The sequence below is a fragment of the Gymnoscopelus microlampas genome (assembly GCF_963454915.1).
Source record: "Gymnoscopelus microlampas genome assembly, chromosome: 15".
Lineage (NCBI taxonomy): Eukaryota > Metazoa > Chordata > Actinopteri > Myctophiformes > Myctophidae > Gymnoscopelus > Gymnoscopelus microlampas.
In genome coordinates, this window is record NC_139952.1 from 24194158 (window position 1) to 24213551 (window position 19394).

The 19394-nt window shown below is 39.8% G+C and overlaps 2 protein-coding genes across 2 annotated transcripts; both read left to right on the forward strand.

Moving 5' to 3' along the window:
• Positions 1 to 1540: 1540 nt before the first annotated feature.
• Positions 1541 to 11120, forward strand: LOC311061703 (sodium-dependent neutral amino acid transporter B(0)AT1-like; the record flags this gene model as incomplete). Its single annotated transcript, XM_084080392.1, has 12 exons — positions 1541 to 1742; positions 3517 to 3657; positions 4953 to 5090; positions 5616 to 5797; positions 6682 to 6792; positions 7059 to 7171; positions 7865 to 7993; positions 9077 to 9233; positions 9565 to 9769; positions 9872 to 10031; positions 10525 to 10687; positions 10914 to 11120. The coding sequence occupies 12 exons, from the start codon at positions 1541 to 1543 to the stop codon at positions 11118 to 11120; spliced, it is 1908 nt and encodes a 635-aa protein (XP_083936518.1).
• Positions 11121 to 13335: 2215 nt separating this feature from the next.
• LOC311061704 (sodium-dependent neutral amino acid transporter B(0)AT1-like) lies at positions 13336 to 19083 on the forward strand (the record flags this gene model as incomplete). The annotated part of the gene is made up of 12 exons (XM_084080393.1): positions 13336 to 13531; positions 15116 to 15256; positions 15434 to 15571; positions 15712 to 15893; positions 16025 to 16135; positions 16244 to 16356; positions 16497 to 16625; positions 16868 to 17024; positions 17333 to 17537; positions 17778 to 17937; positions 18144 to 18306; positions 18892 to 19083. 12 exons carry the CDS (start codon positions 13336 to 13338, stop codon positions 19081 to 19083), a joined length of 1887 nt encoding a protein of 628 aa, XP_083936519.1.
• Positions 19084 to 19394: the final 311 nt, after the last annotated feature.

Sequence of the window (19394 nt, forward strand, 5' to 3'; positions counted from 1 at the left end):
AACTGTGACACACTATGTACTATGACTTCCCAAAAGGAAGATAATGTACTGTGCACTAGTGACATCATAAATTCAGTCTAATCATTACTAAACATCATTGGCTACAACGTCTTCAGTAAGTGTGTGCACACACTTAACCCATAAACACACATACTACACACGCACAGAACCCATTAGCCTACACACACACACACACACACACGCACACGCACACGCACAAGCACAAGCACAAGCCCACACACGCACACGCACACGCACACGCACACGCACACACACACACACACACACACACACACACACACACACTCTGTCTTAATAACCTTGAAATGAACAGGAAGATTGTCTCTGTAAATTGCTAGTCAATAAAATAGTCCATACTGCGGAGGCTTTCTTTGGTTAATTATTGTATTACAAAGGAACACTGATAGGCTTTATAATGCACTCTGAACACTCTGTTGAAAGACAGTCACATAGCAGACTTCTTGCTATCACTTACTACTCAAATGTAAATGACATCTGAATTTACATACTGATGAAATACATAGTTATGTTTGACAGTATGAATTGTTTTATTTCAGATCTAGCACTGTATGCAGGTAACGACGCATCGAGTGCTATAATGAAATCAAGTCGTTGAAGGTCCCTATGAGATAACATATCTATTTATGACATATCTCAAAGAATGGGAAAGGCTAATATTCAAGATAGTGTCTGGTGGGAAACACATTTTATAATAAACTGTAGTTGTGGATGTACTGTATGCATTTTACATTCTGCTTGTTACTGTCATCAACAAATTATGAGTCTCAAGAAAATGAGCAGGGCATGCAGAGTATTATCCTCTGTTTTTTATTAATCCATTTCACATGGTGTGCAAATGTAACCAAGATAAGTGCATTCATTTAGTGTTTATTAATTGTACAATCTCAGCGTTAAATTAGAACCCTTTGGATTTCACTGTGATCACTGTAAAATATGGAGTTTTCACTCCAGGGAATGAACACTCGTCAGAAAGTGTAAAAACATAAGGGTAAATGTTTAGCCTCTCAGAGGTCAAATTAACACTCATATTTTACCGTTTACTGTAACAGTTTATTTCCCAGCCATCTATCCACATTATCAAGGGAGTCTCCTTTAATTTCTCAATCACGCCCACCCACCTACACCCATCTCTCAGTAAGAGAGGGTTGTAGCATCACATGATGTATTAACCATTATCAAGAAGGCCTTAGCCTTTTCCGTCTAACCTTGCTGACAATACATAATGTTTCACAGGGTGTGACAGCGTAACAGATAACTACAGTTAAGATGCTAAAGGTCACCATAAATACCTTTTCAGTCCCCCTTTAACACAACAACACATACTCAGGGAGCGGCAGTAGCACACAGAGATAAACTCTCCGGGGGATTTATGGTCAAGGACACGTCCATTTTTACACATCTCTGGTGGTCCTGAGGAATAAAACCAGAGAGAGACTAACAGAAGGAGGCCTGGATTACTGAATATTACAAAGCAGAGTGCATCTCACAATCAGCCACAATGAAGTGGCCTAAGCTTCCTAACCCAGGACTGGATGATCGGATACCATCCCATCAGGAGCTGGAGAGGATGGAGAAAGAGGAGGCAGGAGACAGACCCAAATGGGACAACAAGGCCCAGTATCTGCTCACCTGTGTGGGATTCTGTGTGGGGCTGGGCAACGTCTGGAGATTCCCTTACCTGTGTCAAAGTCATGGAGGAGGTAGGCTGCATCTCATCTGCATCTCAAAGATACTGTGTAGACTATAACTGTATAAATAAATACAGAGATGAACGTATCCAAATAAATCTGAACTTTAAATGGGATTAAAGGACTGACAAAATAAAAACGTAACTTGTGTGCAGGTGTGTCAGCTCATGATAATTCATTAGGCTAGACCAGAGATTCTCAAGAGAGAGAGGGTTCCAGGGGCTCCCCAGCCCCTTCTTATTTTACAGCTATTTGAAAACTTCAACAGCACAAATAGGTCCCTGGCACAAAATATTTCAGCATCAGCAGCTAAATACATATCAATGTGGGGGTCTGATATGAAAATGTTTGAGAGCTGCCCGAGATGCAGCCAGACCCCAGCTTCACTGGGCCATATGTTCTGGACGTGCCCCTCCCTCAATACCTACTGGAGACGAATATTTGAAGTATTCTCCCATATGTGTGGAAAAGCAATAACTCCCTCTTTCCACACGGCCATTTTTGGCATAACTCCCCCTGACTGTACAGTCACATCTCCACAAGCAAACGCTTTGGCATTTGCCTCCTTATTAGCTCGTAGACTGATTCTCTTAAATTGGAAGTCCGACAAAGCACCCTCTTTCTCGCAATGGCTAAAAGAAGTCTTGTCTTTCCTACCTCTTGAGAAACTCAGGTATAGAGTGCATAGAGCCCGCAACAACTTTATTTTAGCTTGGAGTCCCTTTGTTGATTTTGTTGAAGAATTTTCCTTTAACTAAAACTGTTCAGTTAATTGTTATTATTATTTTTGTACATATTTTATCTGTGTCCGACTTGTGATGTGAAGAACTGTCCCTGTTATATAGAATAAGGAGAGGTATCTCTGTCTAGAACTGTGAGAATTGTGTTTTGATTGTAATCTTGTCCCACTGCTTTGTTTTTTTTGTTTTTTGTTTTTTCTTTGGAGCCTAAGGGGGGAGGGGGGAGGGGGGGGGGCGGTTGTATGTGTGTCTATATAGTCTTGTATGTTATATCAACGCGATCTCTTTTTTTTGTATAAAATGCTATACATTTATACGTGTATATTCGTGTATGTAACATAAAAACTGTAAAATAAAGTTGTAAAAAAAATGTTTGAGAGCAACTGGCCTAGACCACATAGGCCTACAGAAAAAAACAGGGTTACTGTATGCATATAAGCTTTTTATTATTATTCTGAAATAATGAATACTATACAGAAAAGTGCATTTGCCGCTTATACTAATGCCAGTTACCACAGAGGGTAATAAATATACACTAAGATCAAATATGATTGTACTTTATTGTCCATTTCCATGGAAATGTGTTTTCAGCATCAGAATAATATACATCTCACATCACATAAAAAGGTTAAAAAGGATAATAACATTACAAGGCTATAACAACATGCTGTCCATCCAAATAATATAAAATTAATCTTACACAAAACATCTTATACAGCCATATAGCAAATGGGCCTGATTGTTTAGGATTCAGCAGTAGTCATGTACTTACAGTAGTAGTAGGTATGAAAAATGTACAAATGGAAAGATGCTTTCACAGATATTCAAAGGGCCTTTCTTGCCTTTAACCACTTAAACCCTATATGCAAAAATAGCCAATCTACAAACTCGCAACACGTCACATAGATTGGAGATTAGCTATTTCCATCATTTGTCTGTTTTTGCAGAATGTTGGCCTATTATGATTGTGTCTCTGGGTTCTATAGTGGTTAAGGCATATTATTATTGATTACACATCACAAAACATTTTTTTTTTGTCATTGCAGGAGCGTTTATGATCCCCTTCCTAATCCTGCTGGTTCTAGAGGGCATCCCACTGCTCCACCTGGAGTTTGCCATCGGTCAGCGCCTGAGGAAGGGCAGTGTGGGAGTATGGAGGTCTATTAACCCTTACCTGGCTGGTGTGGGTATGTAGACCAAACCCAAAATATTCATACATTTCATAAGTTCTATTATTTTTATTTTTATTTTCCCACGGTTATATTGTTTTAATCTATTTGCAGTAATTGCAGTGGTGTAAAGTAACTAATCACATTTACTCAAGTACTGTACTTAAAGACGGGGTGCCGTGATTTTCAGTGATTCCCCCCCCCCCTTAAAACATAATCATCAGGTATTATGGTTATACTAGGAGGAAGATCTTTTTCAAAAAAGTGTACAGAAAGTGTTAAAATTATGTTTTTATGTGGACACGCCTCCAGTTCATTAAGTATACCTGGTTCTCACCTTAGCACCTCCTCCACCACCTTAGCACCACCCACCTGTCCTAGTCCCGCCTCCTCCTCATGCCCACACCTGTTGTGTTATGATAATGACGCTCAAGGTTTCAGCCTCCAGGAAGAAACTCAAAATAGTCAGAGAAGACATAAAACACCATACAAACATCACCAGGGGGCTTAATGAAGTTCTATCAACCTCATAGACACATGAAAAACATAAAAAGTGCAAAACCATGGCACCACCTCTTTAAGTACAATTTTGAGGTACTTTTACTTTACTGGAGTAATTTTCATCTCATCCCATCTCAGAGGCAAATATTGTACTTTTACTCCACTACAATTATTTGAAAACTTTAGTTTCTATATTTACTTTGCAGATATAAATGATTACATTTTAAAACATACATTAAAGGAGGAGTTCACCCAAAAAATGACTTATTTTCTATCAATTGTACACCCTATGAAGCCTTGAATCCATAGATTCTTTTTTGTTTTTGTCGCATTCCTAAGCTAATAATTTGATTCCCGTCTCCTACCGGCTAATGTATCCGGTAGGAGACACGAAGTAGATTATTTGTGTCTCCTACCGGAAATGCACACGGTCATCAAATTATTGTCTTAGGAATGCCACAAAAACAAAAATTAAATCCATGAAATCAAGGCTTCATGGGGTGTGTAATTGATAGAAAATAAGTAGTTTTTTGGGTGAACTCCTCCTTTAACCACTTTAGCCCTTTTTTATACCTAGGCTATTTGAAAATAGCCGATCTACAAGCTCACAACGCGTCGCGTTGTGAGCTTGTAAATCTGCTATTTTCAAACATTTTAGTACTTTTACTTTTGGTACTTTGAGTACATTTTGAAACCAATAATGTTGTACTTTTACTCAAGTAAATTTTACTTACTTTTACTTTTACTTAAGTAAAACATTTGAGTACTTTTTCCACCACTGAGTAATTGTAACGTTGTCCATGATGTAAAAGGTATCGCATCCATGCTGGTGTCATTCCTGGTGGGGGTGTACTACAACACCATCATGGGCTGGATCATCTGGTATCTGTTCAACTCCTTCCAGGACCCGCTGCCTTGGAGTCAATGCCCTCTAAATGTCAACAAGACAGGTACGGTATAGCCTTTGTCACGCTGAAAGATAACAGCAAGAATCTACAGTGGCAAAAGGTGGATAACCCACATCTCTGACATGATCTAACTTCAAAAGAAAGAAAGAAAGAAAGAATTACGTTGATGAAAATCTATTAATTATCGTGTTTGTTGCTGTTTACATCAAACAATATATTTTCCAAACTTTTTTTAAGGAATGTCTGCCTTATCACATTGTAAAGCCTAATTTGTACACTATGGTGCAATGAAGTATAATAGGCTTAAGAGGTGCTAAAAGGACATTCTACAGATGATCTGACTTCAAAACCTTGATAGTGACTGAGTTTGTGCCAGTGTGTGGAATGCATATGAATGGCTGAGCCACCAGTGCAGCACATTGAGCTATAGTAGAAAAAAGCACCCTTCGGGCGTTTGACCCTGTCCTACCTGAAACCCCTGTACCCTATCTACAAGCTCGTAGAGCTTGTAGATAGCTTATACTTAAGTAAAACATGTGAGTACTTTTTCCACCACTGCCTGTATAGGTGTGGTGTCAGAATGTGAGCGGAGCAGCACCACAGACTACTTCTGGTACAGAGAGACTCTGAACGTCTCGACGGCCATCGATGAATCTGGAGGCTTGCAATGGTGGATGGTGATGGTTCTGGTGGCTGCCTGGACTCTGCTCTATGTCTGCTGTATCAGAGGGATCGAAACCACAGGAAAGGTCTGACAGTAGGAGTGGGACGATAATCGTTATTATCGTTTATCGTGAAAAGAAAACCACTCACAATAATTGCAGAGAGTTTTTATTTATCGTGAAATTGTCCTCCATCATACACCAGGATAAATTAGCTTTTGTTGAGCTGCGAATTCACTAAACCCTCTATACTTGATAAAAATAAACCTGTAATGAATGCATTTGGTGCGCTCTTGTTTGACTCTACACAAATTGATTTGCCAAAAAATAGAAGATCTACATCACAACGTGTTGCAATGCGTTGTGAGCTTGTAGATTGGCTATTTTCGGCAAATGTTCCCCCCAGAATATTGATGCTGGGGGTTCAAGTGGTTCACAGAAGGTTCATATCGTCCCATCCCTGTCTGACAGGGAGTCAAATTCCACTCTATAATCTAATAATCTGATATGATGGCAACTTTCTTATCTCACTCTGTCTTTGTGTGAATGTGTGTACTGTGTAAGAGCGTGTAAGAAGTCCTCTGGTCTTTATCTACAGTAAAAGTTGCAATACCACAAAGTAATACTATAATGCAGGAATGCTACAAGCAAAGCTCCTACTGTACCTGGACCCCAGGTTGTGGAACTAATAATCTAAATATGCAGTATTAATAATCGAAATATGCAAAGTAACTAGTAACTAATGCTGTCAAATAATTGTAGTGGGATAACAAGTAAAATGTGTGCCTCTGAGCGGTAGCGCAGTAGAATTATTACGTTTCAAATGTTTCAATGGATTTGAATGGAAATACTCAAATACAGCAATAGTAACTCAAAATTGTAGTACAGTACTTGAGTAAATGTACTTAGTTACTTTTCACCACTGCCAGAGCATGCAATTTGACTGTCTCACACTCTCTCTCTGTCTGTAGGCTGTATACATCACGTCCACTCTTCCATATGTGGTACTCACCATCTTCCTCATCAGAGGTCTGACTCTCAAAGGTTCTATGGCGGGAATCCAGTACCTCTTCACTCCAGAAGTAAGAATTGTATCCAACCAATCAACTAACTATTGATTGACCCCTTTAAAAGACTACCCACAAATATAACCGGGTTCACACTCATACCGTTGAGTTAAAATTCTAAATAAAAATGAGATATGAGATAAGAGTTCAAGAAGAAGAGAGAAGGCATGTATGCTGTTATACTAGTGTTAAAATAACTATTTATAAAATAACTATTTAAATATCTGTGAGTCTAACCCAGTATCTGTTGTCTTCCATGTGTGTTGTCCTGTCCCTGTTAGGTAAGTGAGTTGATGAACCCTGCAACATGGTTGGATGCAGGTGCCCAGGTGTTTTATTCCTTTTCGTTGGCCTTTGGAGGCCTCATCTCCTTCTCTAGCTACAACTCTATTCAGTAAGCACTAAGTAGTAGTACTGTCCATCAATGTAGACCAGGTCTATATAGAAACAAAAACTGACAAAAGGCTCTAGTCCTTTCTTGCACATTCTCATGCTCATTGCGTCAAACGGGTAACGAGTTGGGGCAGGATTTGACTATGCGACACCCATTTGATGTGAAGGGACTCCCCTGTCATGTTGCTTCTGGGGACTGCGGAAGTGCCATTTCCACTCCCAATTCATAATAGGTTGGCACTTCTGCTACAAACAATTAAAACAAGGCAGACACGCAATCAGAACGTGGCCACTTTGTTGCCTAATGGCTCAATCAAATATGCCTCAACTTAATATGACTTGGGAGTGAGAACGGCACTTCTGCAGTCCCCAGTGGGTGGGTCTACCAGAAACGTTGAAAAGTGACATTACTGGGGAGTCATGTTGTGTCAAACAGGTAACGTAATGGTCAGATTTTGCCCCAACTCGTCACTATAGAGTGATAATATGTTGCTATGTATGTATACAAATAGACGCACATGTCTATGTGTGTGTGTGTGAGTGTGTGTGCGCACGCACGCACGCACGCACGCACGCACGCAAGAACGCACGCACGCACACAGACATGCATGCAAGCATCCATGAACAACTCTCTGCCAATGTATCGACCAGGAGCTTTGGAATATTGATTCCTCTCATTGTCTCTGTTTTCCAGCAACAATTGTGAGCAGGATGCGGTTATCATCTCCATCATCAACGGCTGCACTTCTGTGTACTCTGCAACAGTCATCTACTCCATCATTGGCTTCAGGGCCACAGAGAAATTTGACGACTGCACGGACCTGTGAGTCTTTTTTTTAATTTATGGCGTGGCTCTGTAGGAGGCATGCTGTCTATGAAGTCCATATGGAAGTCACACCGTTATTATTCACCTGTTTCCTAGGCTGTGTGGGCATCACTTCTTGTCAATTTGATCCAATGAAATCCAATGAAACTGGCTAGATGACCAAAATCCAATGAAATTGACAGGAAGTGATGCCCACACAGCCTAGGAAACAGGTGAACACCCCGCCTTGTTTTCAGTTGGCCTTATATGGCAGTCTGTGAAAATGAGCTCATGTTGGACACCTTTTCTTTTTCAATTCAAAGTTCCTGCACACTATTTTTTTTAAATATACTGTAGATGAACACAGGTGTATGTCCCCTTGGTTGAGGTTTGTCATATAATTGCTGTAGGAGGACCACATTGTTTCCCACTCAGAACACAGGCAACAGAATATAGACCAAGTACGAGATACAGTATATTATATCATTCCTTTATCATTCAAACAAGCACCATACATTTCTGGTGCCATTAATGGTTCTATGGATACACACAAACCCAACACACTACAGTACAATCAAAGACTGGTTGTCTGTCAATCCCCAGGCTTCCCTTACACACTCAGTCAGACACAAAGCTTGTAAAGGTTGAACAGTGCATAGTTAAGCCCTGATGAATTAGCCTGGCATTGGCCAGACTGATAACGTGGATTCACTCTCACGTTGTGTGAATCCACGTTATCAGTCTGGCCAATGCCAGGCTACTGATGAATCACCCATGTTTCTAGATGCCGGCTCCAGACTAACCCTTCATGCTGTCCCCACTTGCCCTACTGTACACCTGTATCTGTGGTTCTATCTCTAGCTTTACCATCCTTATCTGTACTTAACTTGTGTCATGTTTTCACTGGAGGCCATTGTGACAAATCCACTTGTTAAAACATTCTTATAAAATAAATAAATTGCGTATCAGTAAAATATCAAACATTTAAGCCCATCAGCACTACAGAGATGATACAAAATTGATCACAAATGTAGCTGATGCCACGAGATTTATTTTTAAATGAGTGGCTGATCTCAATTCCGTGTCCTCCTTTTTCCACAGTAACATTTTAAAGCTGATGAATGCTTTCAATTATCCTGAAAACAACATTACAGCGGGCAACTACAATGAAACGTTGACCTACCTCAATCAGACAAATCCAGGCATCATTGAAGGGCTGGATCTCCAACACTGTGATATGAAGTTTTTCCTCAGTCAGGTCTGTCATTTAAAACAATAATAAAAATAATAATGTTAAGAAAACTGTTCGCTGTATCTGTTAAAATGTATTAACTGTTTAAATCCTCAACATCTTATTCTATATAGCGGTATGCTGCTCGGAACAGGTGTAGGGTTCACATATGTGTTTATGGAGATTTTCCCAGCAATAATTGTAGTGATGATGTCATGTTGTGTGTTTGCTTTTATACTGTAACATGATATTATGTGACAGGAATATTTCATAGCAGAAAACCTGAAGTAATAAGTATGCACAGCAAATCACGGTACTAATTTTGCATCTGTTCTGCATCTATTTTGTCTTTGGCCAGGGTGTGGAAGGGACAGGTCTGGCATTCATTGTATTCACAGAAGCTATCATAAAGATGCCTGTCTCTCCTCTCTGGGCTGTCCTCTTCTTCGTCATGCTCTTCTGTCTGGGGCTGTCCACCATGTTTGGCAATATCGAGGGATGCGTGGTCCCCTTACAAGACCTCAATATTTTACCTAAAAACTGTCCCAAAGAGCTTTTCACCGGTAATTCACTTGAAGCTTTTAAATGAATGATTGACTTGGCCACAGATTCTGATGAGTAAAACTACTGTAACCCATGCAGAAAAATATATTATTTCATTTCAGGTGTGACATGTGTAGTCTCCTTCACTCTTGCCCTCATATTCGCCCAGGGATCTGGGAACTACTGGTTAGCTCTGTTTGATGGATTTGCCGGGTCTATACCTCTCCTTGTCATTGCTTTCTGTGAGATGTTTGCAGTTATCTATATCTACGGCGTGGACAGGTGAGCCAAAATCCACCGGTGAAATCTTTACTGCTGGAGCTTCGATCAAACAATGCTAAACAAACCAGAAGTAGATTTTCTTTTAAAAAGTTACTTAAACATAAATTGAGTCCTATATAGATGTAATTTGTGTTTTTCACAATTTTTGTACAGTAACATTATTGTTTTCTGTGTATTTTGCGAACAATCTGTATTTGTGACTTTATTGGTTATTGTTGTCTCTGTTTCATATGCAGAGTGACTTATTTTGCTGATAACTATATTTTGTCTGTTTTTTTCTAGTTATATTGCACAATTTTAACTATTGTCTGTTTTTATTGTATACATGTTATGTATGTGAGGACCCCAGGAAGACTAGCGACCACTTTGTGGAAGCTAATGGGGATCCTAATAAAGAAAAAACAAAACAAAAAAAACAATAAAAGTCTGAGGAAGACTGTTTTATAGGCTATCAGTGGGGCGCTGCATTCAGCTGATGCTTCTTCCTCAACAGGTTTAACGAGGACATCGAGTTTATGATTGGCCACAAGCCCAACATGTTCTGGCAGGTGACATGGAGGGTCGTCAGTCCAGTCATTATGGCAGTGATCTTTGTTTTCTACTTCGTAACCCAAATCAGCGAGCCTCTCGACTACCTAGTCTGGGACCCAGCTGCGGTAAGCGGTGGTGGAAGAAGTAATCTGATTTATTACTTAAGTAAAAGTAGCGATACCACAAATTAGAAATACTCTGTTACAAGTAAAGTGGAGTACAGTAGAAGTATAAAGTGTTTTTAAAAAAAAGGAAAATACTCAAGTAAAGTAAAAGTACCTCAGTTGAAAATATTATTGGTCTTATGTAATTTACTTTTAATCCTGATATTCCCCTTCATTCTGGCCACAGCCGGAGTTCCCCACCCTGGCAGACCGTCCATTTCCTCCCTGGATCTATGTTATTATTTTCATCTTGGCTGGAGTCCCCAGTCTGTCAATTCCAGGATACTCCATCTACAAGTTGATAAGCAACAAATGCTGCAATAAGGACAGCAGGGAAGACACCATCAGCACCGTTTCTGCCAAAATACAAATGAGTGAAAAACTGAAAGTGTAAATATCAGCTACTAGTGAAATCTATAGTTAATTTAATTCTGAGACTTGTTTTTTAATTTTGAATATGACAGTGTCCCGCACCAAAATTGCTGATCTAAAAAGCTCACTACTGTACATGCCGCATACCTTGTAGATCTGCTATTCAGGCGCGGGACACCGTCGTACAACAGCATGAGAGTGTGCAAATGTAAAAATAAAACTCATTTGGGACCATTATTCTCAGGGTTAAATTAGCAGTGAGGATTTGTACTGTTTAAACGAATGTTTGTTCGAAACATGAGCACACAAGGTCTTGTTGTTATTGCTACCGTATTTGTATTGTCATTATGGTTATGTTCTGGACTTTGAAACCATGTGGATATTGACCTGTGGGTGAAGCTCACAGGTCAATAATGATTATAGCAGCAATAAAAAAAATAGTTTATGTCAACTCGACTCTTTATTATCATCGATGGTTTTTATAATTCATTCAAATATAGATTTACACAATAAATCCTGACCTGAATGTAACAGTAATACTTCCTAAGTGATAGCCTTTCACATTTCAATTGCAATTGTACATCACAAAATTACATTGTTTATTTCATGTGCGTGTGCTAAATAATATTATATTCCTATGATAACTTTAAAAAAAATGTCCAGGGTTTATTTTATGTGAATAACTGTAGTTATGTACAAAGTGTGGCATTTGTTTTTGTTGAGTTGTTTATTTGTTTGTGTGTGCTGCGTGCATGTGTGTGTGTGTGTGTGTGTGTGTGTGTGTGTGTGTGTGTGTGTGTGTGTGTGTGTGTGTGTGTGTGTGTGTGTGTGTGTGTGTGTGTGTGTGTGTGTGTGTGTGTGTGTGTGTGTGTGTGTGTCTGTGTGCGCGCGCGTGCGTGTGTAAAGTTTGTAGATGTTTCTTTGTTTTGCCATATTACCAAGGAATACTGTGTTGCGTACATAATAAGTACAGTACTATATATTCTGTACTGTTCTATAGTGCCAAACACACTGTTGCACTTAATAAGCAAGCACTGATGTGTTATGTCTCTCACAAGTTTAAAATCAAAGTAATAAAAAGATATGCTAAATGTAAACACTATTTGGGACAAGTGCATATTTTTCATACATATTGTCTATGAATAGCATCACCCTGGTCCATGGCTCTGTTTGACCTGAATATAACACAACCTCAGTCATATCACCCTACTATTTCCTGTCAATATACCTGCTGTGAAAAACATCTATAATGTTGCATCTGCAGAAGTCATTGATACATTCCTGGAAATCCAGATCTAGACATACAGTAATATTTAATATTATTAATGAACTATGTTCATTAACCATGGGATAAGATGACCTGGTTACGGCACCATTGCAACGCCCGGATTCGAACTCAGGTCTCCCACGTGGAAAGCCAACATTATAACCATTAAGCCAAAGGCAATTCCCTATAGCTCAGCGGAGATATTAGACTTTCAGGCTGAGGTTGTGAGCCACTCTGCTACATGTGTGTATGTTCCCATTCTATAATCTTCATGGAATAAGATTGTCAAAAAGTAATGAAGCAGTAGCAGTAGCAGTTTGTTTGCCACAAGCCACCTCCTTGATGTTGCTGGAGGTTCCTCTAACACTCAGGGACACAGAGGTAGATGGTTCACGTTTATTGTAGAGAGCAAGATACAAACCAAAGCAGACGGACATATGCTCTCATCATGAGGCTCTTTCTGTTGGGTGTGTGGGGGGATAGATGGCTGATTTACCAGTGACTTGACTTATCCCATTCTCTCCTGTTTGCGTAAAGTTGCTCACATGAGCTCAAAAAGCTATTAAACTATTTTATAAAAGTATAAAAGTTTACTTTCTTTTCCCCAATCATTAAGTAAGCTATATTAATTATTATCAAGTACTGTGTATCTGTTACACACATTGGACTTAGAACCTGTAAAGAGCTGTTGAATGGCCAGCGAAGAAAAGGAAATAGGGGGTTAAAGTGCAAAGTTGCAGGAGGAGAAAAGATAAAAAAGCATTATAATGTTTAACCTCTATACTGTATGGACCTGAATGCACACTAATAAATCATCCTCACACAGAAGCTAACATTGCACACTAACTCTAATCTACTCCTTCAGCCATGCAGTGAAAGTGTGAGAGTGACTGGGTTTCAGATACTGCACTACACTACCTACAGTAGTGTCAACTGTATTGTCTCACTGACTGAGGTGGATCGCTGCACAATGAGACTGGTGTTTCCAAATCCGGGTCTTGATGACCGAATCCCCTCTCATCAGGAGCTGGAGGAGCTGGAAAAAGAAGACACTGACAGGATGAAATGGGACAACAAAGCACAGTACATCCTCACCTGTGTGGGCTTCTGCGTAGGGCTGGGCAACGTGTGGCGCTTCCCTTACCTGTGCCAATCCCATGGAGGAGGTAAGAAGCCATGGTGGGGGGGGGGGTTAGCAAAGGGGGGGGTCTGTTAAGCTGCCAAAGCACAGTCAGTGTTATAAGAATAATTTCAATCATGATATTTAAGTTACTAGCAATGTAAATATTCAGCCTTTACTGTTTTTCATCACATGCAAAGCTAGCAGATTCAAGGCTTCAAAATTATCAATGCCAACAGAATGATGTGATATACTGTACATTAATGTCCACTCATTATTTCCAGGACAGAAAGCTCCCATAATCGTTTGTATGTCAGCAGAGATCTGGCAAAGCCTCCAATGGTTATAAAATATATAAAACACGCAATCATACGTTTCCAAATGCAATGAAGGATGTTGTAAACCTTTTTAACATTCAACTTTCAACACAATCTAAAAGACATATTATTATTTTGTGCCTGGGGCAGGATGAATGTGTGACTTATTCAATGACACGGACTGAAAACACCAGTGGTATTAATGATTCATAGAGTGTTGAGGAACAGAGACCCTATGGGCTAACCATGTTGCAGCTGAAAGCCGGACAAACATTTACGTTTAACTTTTTTCACATGTTTACATTTCAATATAATACACTAATTTAAAGTTATGATAAATGGGTGCTTGTTGAATGTTTAAGAAGATTAGGTTGCAGAGGAGAGCGGAGACTCAAACATTCCAATGTTCCAAGACAAACATTATAGATATAGCCTATATTGCGACTTTAGTTTAGAGCTGTCAGGAAATAATGCTGCTTATTCCAATAAGCGCGATGAGAGAAAATTATATTGTGTTCCAAGTATATCTGTGATATATTGTATAATTGGTAATTTCACTAAATTGATTGAAGAGTGGCTTTCTTGTCTCCTCCCAAGTGACGATCATGGAACTATAGACACACAACCTGTGGTGGTAAAAGACCCTAAAGTTGATCTTCCATCAAAAACTAAAACAAAAACAAATATCCATATTAGACCCCAGTGTGTAAAGGATGTGGAGCTGTCACACAGGCTAACAACACAACAAACCTTTGAAACCTTTGAAAATGTTGTCTTTATTGTAGTAAACAGGTTTTACCATACCTCTCTTTCTTTCTTTTTTAATCGCCGGTTGTGTTCTTGATTTGATGATGATTGCACTGGGATTACCCATGGGATTACCGGTAAATGTAAAACATAAATTTAAGAAAATGACATTGACAGATTTGAAAAATATTAAAGGATTGAGGTCCTTGGTCTGCTGTCATCATGCACACTAAATATTAAACGTATTGACACAGTAGTATGTGAGACACATACAGTACAAACAAACACACCCACGTCCCACACCCACCCACCCACGCACGCACGCACGCACGCAAACACACACACACACACACACACACACACACACACACACACACACACACACACACACACACACAGGCAAATTCATGATCTGCTGCGGAGATCATTATACCTAACAGCTTAACATATTATTCTCCAAGTAGCAGATTTCAGATGAACAGATTTCAGCTAAGAAAAGGCACTTTAACTGTGCAGCCCCATTAAACTTTGTAGGATAATTCAGGATGTCACTTTTCACTTTTCAGGAGCTTTCATCATTCCCTACCTAATCCTGTTGGTTCTGGAGGGGACACCTCTCCTACTGTTAGAGTTTGCCATAGGACAGCGCCTCAGAAAGGGCAGTGTGGGAGTGTGGCGGGCCATCCATCCTTGCTTGACTGGTGTTGGTAAGTATAGCTAAACGTCAATCATATAATACAGTAATCATAAGAGCAAAACAACAGCCTTGCGTTATAACTGAAATACAACGACTTTCTAACTGTGTAACTCCATCGTATGACAAAGTGGCTATAAATCAGACATTAGGATATGATTTTACAGTCAAAAGTCCACCCATCACTCAGGTATAGCCTCGATGCTGGTATCCTTCCTGGTTGGAATATACTACAACACCATCATGGCCTGGAGCATCTGGTATCTTTTCAACTCTTTTCAGGACTCCCTTCCTTGGTCCCAGTGTCCATTCAATGACAACGGGACAGGTAATTGAATATACAGTGCAGTATATCTACGGTATACCTTTGTACAAATTCCAATGACATAATTATGTAAATTCCTTAACAAGATAGATATAGAGATGCTGTCTACTTTCCTAGCAGACAGTATTTGTCACCACCTACAGGCCTTTTGCCCGAGTGTGAGCAGAGCTCCCCGACAGATTACTTTTGGTACCGAGAGACTTTGAACAGTTCAGCATCTATATCAGATTCTGGAGGCTTGCAGTGGTGGATAGTACTGTGTCTCTTGTGTGCTTGGATGGTCCTCTATGTCTGTTGCATCAGAGGGATCAGTACAACAGGCAAGGTCAGTTAAGGTATCAGTCATCTACATTAATGTTAAGTTGATATACACATATGACTGTGATATTATACCCCTCTGATGGTCACCCATACTGTATATCCGATTCCATTTTCTTACCCCCTTTATGACCTCAGGCAGTTTACATCACATCTACCCTTCCTTATGTTGTGCTGACCATCTTCCTGATCCGAGGGCTAACTCTAAAAGGCGCCTTCAGTGGAATCACGTTTCTCTTCACCCCAGATGTATGATTTGAATTGTCACTCCAAAGCTCTTGAAAGTAGATTGTCTGCCATACATAATAAATCTCTGATTTCCATGTTAATCCAGAGCAATGTTTTGTATGCATCCAGACAGATGAACTGATGAATCCAACAACTTGGCTGGACGCAGGCGCACAGGTTTTCTATTCGTTCGGTTTGGCATGGGGTGGTCTCATCTCCTTCTCCAGCTACAATCCTGTTCAGTAAGAGATGTGCATCGCTGTACTGTTTTATGAACATAGTGGTTTTGAAGTATGAAGGATTTCAAAAGACTGATGATAGCCACACTTTGTTATCATACCTAAAATGAATGTTGTTTGTCATGTACTTTTATTCTTACTAGCAACAACTGTAAGCAAGACGCTTTGATCCTGTCTGTCGTCACTGCATGCACCTCTATCTATGCCGCCACGGTCATCTACTCTGTCATCGGATTTAGGGCTACAGAGAATTATGATGCCTGTATGGAAGGGTGAGTTAGAACAAAATCACACTGTCACACCATGTGCAGCTGTAAGTCTTTCAAACACTTCAAGGTTTTGAGATAGTTTAAATAGCTTGTATCGAGCTGAAACCAGGCTATGGTTCCCAGTGTTCTAGTGAACATTAGATTAGAACTAAAGGCATCATACAGTATACAGTATCTCTCGATGCAATGGCTACTAAACAATAGACAATATTATTTTCTGGCGTTCTATAATTTTTTCTCTCCAGGAACATAATGGCACTGTTGAATGGATTTGATCTTGCTGAGGGCAGCATCACTTCAGACAATTACGAGACTGTTTTGAACCATCTAAACAGCTCCGATCCAGATGTTATTCACAGACTGAACATTAAAACCTGTGACTTGCAGAAGCTACTCAGTGAGGTAACTGCTGTTATCCTACATTATTCCAGCCTTGTAATTCTTCTTTTAAGAAGACCGGCTTTATTGCAAATGACCATAAGGTAATTGAAATGTGTATTTTTGCATCCTAGATACACTACCCATAAACACAGTTTCCTATGTACAGTATGCATGGAAAAACTAGCCACCCTCCATTCATCAGCTTAACCAACCAAACCAGCAACCTTTGAGTCACTGGTCAGCCAGCCTCACTATGTTCAAGGCCAACCTGCAACCCCCTATTTCCTATTTTCTTATCCGATTTGTAACCATAAAATGTGTTTCTCCAGGGTGTGGAGGGAACAGGTCTGGCATTCATTGTATTCACAGAGGCCATCACCAAGATGCCCATCTCTCCTCTTTGGTCCGTTCTGTTTTTCGTCATGCTCTTCTGTTTGGGGTTGTCCACCATGTTTGGTAACATCGAGGGAGTCGTGGTTCCCTTGCAAGACCTAAACTTATTTCCCCGAAAGTGGCCCAGAGAAGTTTTAACTGGTGAGTGTTTTGAGCTCATCCCAGTATCTAATATCAAATATATCCATATACACTGGAGTCAAATTGTTGAAGTGTGTGTGTGTGTGTGTGTGTGTGTGTGTGTGTGTGTGTGTGTGTGTGTGTGTGCGTGCGTGCGTGCGTGCGTGCGTGCGTGCGTGCGTGCGTGCGTGCGTGCGTGCGTGCGTGCGTGCGTGTGCGTGTGCGTGTGTGTGTGTGTGCGTGTGTGTCTGTGTCTGTCAGGTATAACATGCTTTGTGGCCTTCATCATTGCCCTCCTGTTTGCTCAGCAGTCAGGGAATTACTGGCTTGCTCTCTTTGACAAATTTGCTGGCTCCATCCCCCTTCTGATCATCGCTTTCTTTGAGATGATATCTGTTGTCTACATCTATGGCATAGACAGGTTAGTGGTTACAATTGGACTATGTCCTCTGATAATACTATACTACTACTACTACTACTGCTGCTGCTGCTGCTGCTGCTGCTGCTGCTGCTACTACTACTACTACTACTACTACTACTACTACTAATCATAATAATAATAATAATAAGTGTAATAATGATAATAATAATAATAATAATAATGAATAAATAAATATTGGTTCTCAGATTCAATAGCGACTTGGAGTTCATGGTTGGACATAAGCCCGGCATCTATTGGCAGGCCACATGGAGAGTCATCAGTCCACTCATAATCCTTGTCATCTTCCTGTTCTACCTTGTAACCGAATTTCAAGAGGAGCTCACCTACCTGGTCTGGGACCCCAACTCTGTAAGCTAATGAAAATATTTTACATCCTGATCCTGTTTTTGTGTTTTTCTACTTTCCTTTACAGCATTCTTGGCAGCTGATTTGTTTTGCTCTTATAATTTTCTTCATGATCTGATGTTATTCCTCCATATTACCCAGCCTTTAGTTGTCCTTGGTGAGGAGAATGATAAAAGAACAGAGAGGATGATAAGTCATATCAGCTGTGGTGCCGATAACTGTTACTGGTGGTGTGATAGAATTCACAGTTCAGGAAACAATAGACTTGTCAAATAATTGTAGTAGAGTACAAAGTACGATATTTAGAGTAGTATTAAAAAATGGAAATACTCATGTAAAGTAAAAGTACCACAGAATTGCGAGCCTTAATGCATAGTTCATTTCCACCAAGTAGATACTGTATAATCACAATATTTGTACAATGCCATTTCATTTACAGGTAAGATGGCAGTTAATGCTAAAGTGATGTAAAGAAATGCATTCATACAATTCATTATTGTTGAAATGATATTGGTCTTTATAATTATTATTAATGTTATTACTGTAATTTACTTTTAATCCTGATATTCCCCTTCATTCTGACCACAGCCGGAGTTCCCCGCGCTGGCAGAGCGTCCATTTCCTGCGTGGATCTATGTTATTATTTTCCTCTTGGCTGGAGTCCCCAGCCTGTCAATTCCAGCATATGCCATCTTCAAGTTGATAAGCAACAGATGCTGCAATAAGGACAGCAGCGAAGACACCATTAGCACCGTTTCTGCCAAAATACAAATGAAATGAGTGAAAAAGTGAAAGTGTAAATATTATATTTTCCCCTTGGATACACTAGTAAAATCCTCAGTAAATTTAATTCTGAAGCCTCATTTATACTTTATCATACATTAGTATGTAGTTTGTAGATTGCTATTTTCAGCGCGGGACACCGTTGTACAATGGCATGATCAGCGTAAAAAATTGAAAATAAGTCTCATTTGGGACCATTTATATCCTCATGGTTGAATGAAGAATAGACACCATGCTGTATTCACTTGCCCAGTAAAGAATGAACTCAGGCATCAGATGCCTGAGGAAGGTCTTTGACCAAAACGTTG